This window comes from Anolis sagrei, chromosome 1, assembly GCF_037176765.1.
Source record: "Anolis sagrei isolate rAnoSag1 chromosome 1, rAnoSag1.mat, whole genome shotgun sequence".
In the NCBI taxonomy this organism is placed as follows: Eukaryota; Metazoa; Chordata; class Lepidosauria; order Squamata; family Dactyloidae; genus Anolis; species Anolis sagrei.
The window spans coordinates 218,959,422-218,967,194 of record NC_090021.1 but is presented as its reverse complement, the minus strand read 5'-3'; the positions used below and the strand labels follow the sequence as shown (position 1 = coordinate 218,967,194).

Here is a 7,773-nt window from a genome sequence, read left to right as displayed (position 1 = left end):
CATATTTGTGTGTGTTCAGAAAGTCAAGCTGAGCCTGCTCATAAACTTCAGTTCCTGGGCGGACCCCACACACATACAGCTGGATTTGAAACAGCTGGATCTGCCTCCCCTTCAGTTTTAGCCCGGAGCCCCTCAAGCCCTGGGCTGCCTGGCGGAAGATGAACCCACCTACCCTGTGAAGGTGGGATCCAGTCGCTTGAGAAAATCCTGAAAATGAGTTATTGGAGGAGCCTTCCTCTTCTGCTGCTGCTACTGATGCGGTTGCTCTGTGAGTACAGAAAAGGCTGAACAGCTGGGGGAAGCAAGGGGCTATTTATTTTCCTTCTTCCAGCTCAGTTCTCTTCTGCCGGGAACAGATGGAGAGGGAATGCTGGAAAATTGGGTTCCCTTGCAAATGCTTGTTTTAAAATCTTCTCTGGCTTCTTCCTATGAGAGGGAAAAGTGTTTAGCATCTGTAACCAGCTGCTCTGATAGGCATTGTTATGGTATTGTGTGTGTGTGCCTTTAAGTTCCCTATCAACTTATGGCAACCCCATGAATTCTGTAGAGTTTCTTTAAGCAAGGGAGTGTCAAAGGTGCCAGTTCCTTCCTCTTAAAGAGAGCCAGCAGCACCTGATATTTGTTGTCAGTCTCACATCCAAAGTCTAACCTGGGCTGGCCCTGCTTAGCTTTCCAGATCAGATTATCTTTGGTGCCTTTATGTTATTTGGGTCTTAAATGTGCACAGAAATCTGTTTTAGAAAAGAAACCTTTGGAAGTTTTCATTTTAGCCACATTAAAATGAGTTGAAATGTACACATGGTATACATTGTGTAGTTTGGATGCAGTATAATTCCTGTCATTATCTTTTGCACAAATCCACACCTGCACACAGACTCCACTCAAGAACAAATTATCTTTATGGTAATGAAGAATGATAAAGAAAAAAAATATTGTGTCCCGTCCTCCCTGTTTTGCAACAGCATCTTACTATTTAGCAAGGCAGCCCAGCTTGCGTGCAAGAGAAGCATTCTTTGTTACACACCCTCTCTTTATATTTCTATAATGATCTGTTATTACTGAAGATACAGCTTCCTTGCCAGAGCTTGAGAAGTATGTCTCGCTGTACTATAAATGCCCTTAACTTCATTTTTTCTCTTGCTTCATATGAGTAAAAGGAATCAAGCAAAACAAAGCAAATACACATGTAATAACCTCCATGAATATGACTTTTTATGGAATTTATTTACAGTATTTTACTGATGCATATAATTTCTGCTAAAATTGGATGCTATAGAGCTCTTTACATAATATGGGCACTCCTAGATTGAAAATTTTTGTGTTCTTTTCCGTAACATATAAACCACTTGGGTTTAGGTCTTCCAGCCCATGTACTAATGATTATTACTAGTTTTTACACTAGACCAAGGATCAATTTGAGTGGCAATGTTCAAACAGCATACTGGTAATTAGAAGGATGAAAGCCAGTCTCTCCCTGAGAGCTACACTTAGGCAGAAAAAAATGAAACAAAACGATATAGAATGGGTGATGCCTGGCTCGACAACAGTCCATGTGAAAAAGGTCTTGGAGTCTTCATGGACAACAAGTTGAACATGAGCCAACACTGTGATGCGGCAGCTAAAAAAGCCAATGGGATTTTGGGCTGCATCTAAAAGAGTATAGTGTTTAGATTGAGGGAAGTCATGGTGCCTCTCTAGACCTCACCTGGAATACTGTGTCCAATTCTGGGTACCAGAGTTCAAAAGAGACATTGACAAGCTGGAAGGTGTCCAGAGGAAGGTGAAAGGGTGTTATAAGAAAGAGGGAGCAGGCTTGTTTTCTGCTGGCCTGGAAACTAGGGCCATATAAAATCCACATTGCACTGAATTATCTGGCAGTGTGGACTCAGATAATCCAGTTCAAAGCAGATGTTGTGGATTATCTGCCTTTATATCTGGGTTGTATGGCTGCGTAGAAGGGCCCTAGGACTTTGAACAATGGGTTGAAATTACAGGAAAGGAGATTGTAAGGGCTGTTCCGCAGGGGAACTCACCATTCAGTGGTGGAAGCTCCTTCTTTGGAGGATTTTAAACAGAGGCTGGATGGCCATCTATTGGGGGAACTTTGTTTGTGCTTTTCCTGCATGACAGGGGATTGGATTAGATGGCTCATGTGGTCTCTTCCAACTCTGTGATTCCATGATTCTACTTATTACACTAATGGTTTTATTTATTTATTTATTGTATCAGTAGTGAACTGCGGGTACAGTTGTAATGTATTTAAAATGCACAAAGTTTAAAAACTTGCCATTATACTAAATGTCTTTTGACCAGTAGCTGGCAACCTGGAGAACCTCTGGTGTTGCTTTAAGAAGGTTCTCCATTGTGTATGTGGCAGGGCTCAGGCTGCATTGTAATAGATGGTCTGTAGTTTGCTCTTCTCCACACTTGCCTGCTGTGGACTCCACTTTGTGGCCCCATTTCTTAAGGCTGGCTCTGCATTTCAGATTCAATTCAGCGTTTTCCAAGTCACCCGTATTCAGTGTGCCCAGGAGGGAGTCCCTCATTCGGTATCAACCATGGATCAAGGTTCCGGGTTTTAGCCTGCCACTTGTGGACTCTTGCTTGCTGAGATGTTCCTGCAAGTACCTCTGTAGATCTTAGAAAACTATTTCTTGATTTAAGGCAATGGCATGTTGGCTAATATCCTAACAGGGGATGGGCTGGAGATGTCACTGCTTTGATCCTTTCATTATTGGATGCTACTTCTCAGTCGATGTCAGGTGGTACAATATCGGCTAAACAGTGTAATTTATCCCATGGTGCAGGGCGTAGACATCCTGTGCTGCATGTCTCATTAAGAGCCACATCCGCTGTCTTAGTGTGGTGAGATGTATTCCACACTGGGCATGCGTACTCAGCAGCAGAGTAGCAAAGCACAAGGGTAGATGTCTTCACTGTATCTGGTTGTGATCCCCAGGTTATGTCAGTCAGCTTTCTGTGTTATTCTGTTGTAGTGCAAAAAATGAAATTTTCCAAGTTTTGTTCATACATGTACTCACACAGTGAATTGTATTGGGACGGGAGAGCTGTCCAAATTCAGTCACACCCACATGTAACCCTTCCATGCTTTCTTCCTCATGCTTCTCATTGAGGCCTCATCCCAATCTGTGAGCTATAAACTCAAAATACAATCACACATCACACAACAATACAAAATACCAAACAAACAATGCTTTCCCCATGCCTGAATTTCAGATGTTTTTAATTTAGGTAATCTTTTTCATGGTAGGAGGTAAAGAGATAGACCCTGCCGATGGCTAATCAATGGGCACAAGGGACAAGCGGACACACAAGCTAGAACAGTGACGCCTTCAAACCCTTAATTCCTGTCTTTAATTTGAAAATGGGCATCTTTCCAGTGTCACTGGAAAATACCAAAAGATATTATCACCAGATGTTTAAAATGATAGTTTTAGGTTGTTTTCAGTCCAGCACATATTCTTCTTTTCCTCCTATTATTACTAATTCTATTACTGCAACTACAATCATAATTGCCTCCTCTTTTCCAGGATATGGTTCTCCAAGCAAGTGAACTAATCTTTTTTTTATGAACACATGGAATACTTAGGGTAAGATTGAGTCTTCTGACAAGTCCCAGAAAAAAGGGGACAAAAGTAAGACCATGTGCAGCCTTCATGGGGTGTGACATATTCAACAGTGGGAAGGGGCCAAACTGGTCCCTGTAGAGAGCATTACTAGTGTAAATTGACTTATAGTTTCAGGGCAGATGTCTCCACTATTCTGGAGCAGAGAGTCCTACGTTACTGTCGGTTCATCAAGTCCTCCTCTGGATGTTAGTTGAAGCACATCTGGCATGAGCTATTTTTCCCTCTCTTCTCCAGTCTGTCTAAGGGAAATAGTCCTCAGGAAGAACCTGGTGATTTCCATATTAACAAATAAACAATATGAGTTTACTTTCTGTATGGAAGCCATCATTAGCCCTAGTTCAAGCAATGATGATTGCTATACCCCATTGTTGTGTACGGCCAAGTCCTTTCTGATTTGTGGCCACTGTAAAGCAAACTGATGGTGGGGCTTTCTTGGCTTCTTGACTTCCTCTGAGACTGAGAAAGTTTCCCAATGTCACCCAGTGAGTTGAACCCTGGTATGTAGAGCCATTGTCCAATACTCAAACTACTACATCACTCTGGCTCTCTATACTTCATTGAAAGTTTGTTATTCTGCTTTCCTTGATGGTGAACCTATGTAGCTCCATAGCCTTGACATGGTATTCTTCCACTTGAGTTCTGATTTCCTCCTTTTTTTCCCCTCACCTACCATCATGTACTTCAGTCTCTGTAAATTGTTGCTCTTCTCCATTCCCATTCTTAAAAGAGGGAACCATTGGTGTTCTTTTTTAAAAACTTAGCAACAGCTACTTCTATTTTTGCTGCCAGCATTGAAGAGTCGCTTTGAAGGATCGAAAGAGCCCCCACTGGTGCAATGGGTTAAACCCTTGTGCCAGCAGGACTGCTGACCAAAAGTTTGCCAGCTTGAATCTGGGGAGTGGGGTGAGCTCCCATCTGTCAGCTCCAGCTTCTCATGCAGGGTCATGAGAGAAGCCTTCCACAGGATGGTAAAACATCTGGGTTGTCCCCTGGGCAATGTCCTTGCCGACAGCCAATTCTCTCACACCAGAAACGACTTGCAGTTTCTCAAGTCACTCATGACGGGAGGATAGGAAAGATAAATAATCTTTAATTCATAGTTCCTGGGATGGGGAAAAAGGCAATATTTTCTTAAGAATATGTAAGAAAAACAACAACACAAGCATATATATGCTGTAGTTATAGCTACTTTCAAATCGCTCAGTTGCATGTTACTGTTTTTTACATACATTTTGCTTCTGTTGGCTAGGTATGTGTGTCTGAGTGTGTGTATGAACTAAACATTTCAAAACACTACATAATGTAAAATGTGTGCTTAATATAATTTCATTTTAATGCCACATATCAAACTTATATAGAGTTTTAAAAAATAATACTATACACCTCTCTCAAGGGTCTTGCAATGTGAAACTCAAGATATATCAGATGTACAAATAAACTTGGAGACTTTCACATCTGCAAGTACTGTTTCCTGTTTTGCTGATGCCCAACTGAATGAGTCAAATACACATTTTCCTTTTAATAGTTAGAGACTTTACTGCTTATTAAATTCTTATACTCAAGACTAACTTCTCCTGACACCCTCATGCAAAAAAACAGTAATCTGAGGTTTTATAATATGCAAATGATATAGAATATAATTTGATCATTTGAAAGTCAAATGCGTTGAGTTAAACTGTGAACTACTGCCAACTCTAATCTTTGCTGAACTGGAAAATCAAATGAAACCTGCTTAACACATGGACAAAATATTTGGGGATTTTTTTCCTATGAAAAAATCAATGACAAATAAGAGAAAATGAATGTTTCTGAGATAAATAACAGTATTTTTTTATTTTGAATTGTCCATTTTGATATTTTTATTTTGAATTGTCCATTTTGAATTAATTTTGACATTGGAGGATATCCATCTGATTTAAGCCTATCATGCTTACATTTCCTATTTCTATCCAAATTTCTTGGCATAATTAATATGGAGGCATATCATAGAATCACAGAATCATAAGAGTTGGAGACCTCATGGGCCATCCAGTCCAACCCCCTGTCAAGAAGCAGGAAAATCGCATTCAATATGAATATTGAATATATGAAAAATCATACAGCTGTTTGCATATGATTCTGTGAGTCTGGCTGCAAATAATAATAATAATAATAATAATAATAATAATAATAATAATATATTTGTATTCTGCCCTATCTCCCTGAGAGGACTCAGGGTGGATTCCAGCCAACACAAACACAAAGGCAAATATTCAATGCCTAGAAACAACAAACACAGATAAAGGTAAAGGTTTCCCCTTCCAGCTCTGAGGATTGGTACTCATCCCCATTTCTAAGCTGAAGAGCTTGCGTTGGCCGTAGACACCTCCTAGGTCATGTGGCCAGCATGACTGCATGGAGCATCATTTGCCTTCTTGCCAAGGCGGTATCTATAGATCTACTCACATTTGCATGGTTTTGAACTGCTAGGTTGGCAGAAGCTGGGGCTAACAGTGGGAGCTCACCCCATCCTGCGGATTCGACCCGTCAACCTTCTGGTCCAAAGTTCAGCAGCTCAGCAGTTTATATTGGGGTGTTGTTTTTTTGGCCAATATAATATTTTTATGCATCTAAATTGGCCTGCCATGTGGCCACATGGACAAAGTGCTGCTGTCAAATGTTTATTTTAGTCTTTAAATATATATCTCTATTTGATTTTGGTGCCTACTTTTGACATTACTTAATCTGAAGAGATTTGCAAATCCATCTGTAACTGATAAAGAAGCCTTTTGCAGGCCTTTTAAAATAAACAGAAATGCAAGAAATATAGGTCAACTGATTACAAAGCAATTTTAAAAAATATATACATAGAAGTCTTTGGAGAGATTAAAATGGGTTCAGTCAGCAATCTTATTAAAGACAAGGAAATGGTTGCTCCTGGAACTGTCTAATTTGGAAAAAAGGTCATTAAGCAAGAAACCACTCTCTTTTTTCCATTTGTAACAATCAATTAATCATTGCAATAAAATAATCCCAAAAAGAGCTGAAAAAATGCTTAGCTTAGTCGACCTCAGAACTTTGTCAGTAAGTTATAGCAGTTTCTTTGCTTTGACAAGTCTTTGTAGGCTCATCAAAGTCCTTCTGCCAGATGGGAAATAGAACGCCTGCCAGAAATTTCCAAACGCACCCCAAGAAGTTCATCTAAATCACCAGTAAAGGCTTTCCACTTAAAACAGGGCACCAACCCCTGTTGCTCAAATGTAACACAGATAACATTTCTGTCATGTTTCACTGTTCCAAGGATAACACTGAATTTCTTTACACTGAATATTCTTTTTTATTCTTTCCCATATACTTGGATGCTGATACAACTTCTACAAGGAAGAAAGTACATTTAGAGTATCCCTTCTCTGAAATGCGCTGGACCAGAAGTGTTTTGGATTTTTCTGGGTTTTGGAAAACCTGTATTTTCCATATGTTGACTTAACTGGGTACCTTGGAGGTGGGAACCAGGTCTAAGCGTAACATTATTTTGTGTTTCATATACAGCATATATCTTATACACATAGCCTGATGATAATTTTATGTAATATTTCCAAATGATTTTGTGCATGAAACAAAGTTAAGAAGCAAAGCTGTTGTTATCTCAGCCATCCATGTGGACAGTTTTGGATTTTAGAGTATTTTGGAAGAACCAGGATGGTGACTTTTGAACAAGTGTATCATTCCTCAGATACTTTTTCCATTCAAAATGCATTCATTCACGTATATGCAGATACAAAGTTATACTAAAGTAGTGTATATCATTATTCAAGAAATAGCCAGGCTTTGACGCTGTGAGGCCATTCAGTGCTAATCAAGGTGGCCAATTGCAACATTCACACTTGCCTCCAACAGTCGAGAGTTCTTTCTCTCACCCTTGATATTATTCCACAGATATATAAACCTCACTTGCCTAGTTTCCAACAGACCTCTCAACCTCTGAGGATGCCTGTCACTGATGTGGGTGAAATGTCAGTAGAGGATGCTTCTGGAACATGGCCAGACAGCCAGGAAAACTCACAGCAACCCAGTGATTCTAGCCATAAAAACCTTTGACAACACATCAAAATAAGTTGTTAGTCAAAATAGGTTGAAACTCTCT

General features: G+C 39.9%; 1 protein-coding gene across 2 annotated transcripts in view; it reads left to right on the top strand.

The window, feature by feature from the left end:
• LOC132774781 (TGF-beta receptor type-2-like) overlaps nt 1-7,773 on the top strand; it is a 34,015-nt gene continuing 26,242 nt past the window's right edge. For both annotated transcript variants that reach the window (XM_060775216.2, XM_060775207.2), the window contains exon 1: nt 1-268. Coding sequence is in view for 1 of the 2 variants with exons in the window: in XM_060775207.2 (XP_060631190.2) it covers nt 214-268 (55 nt within the window). In the remaining variant the exon portion in view is untranslated. The remainder of the gene's footprint in view (nt 269-7,773) is intronic.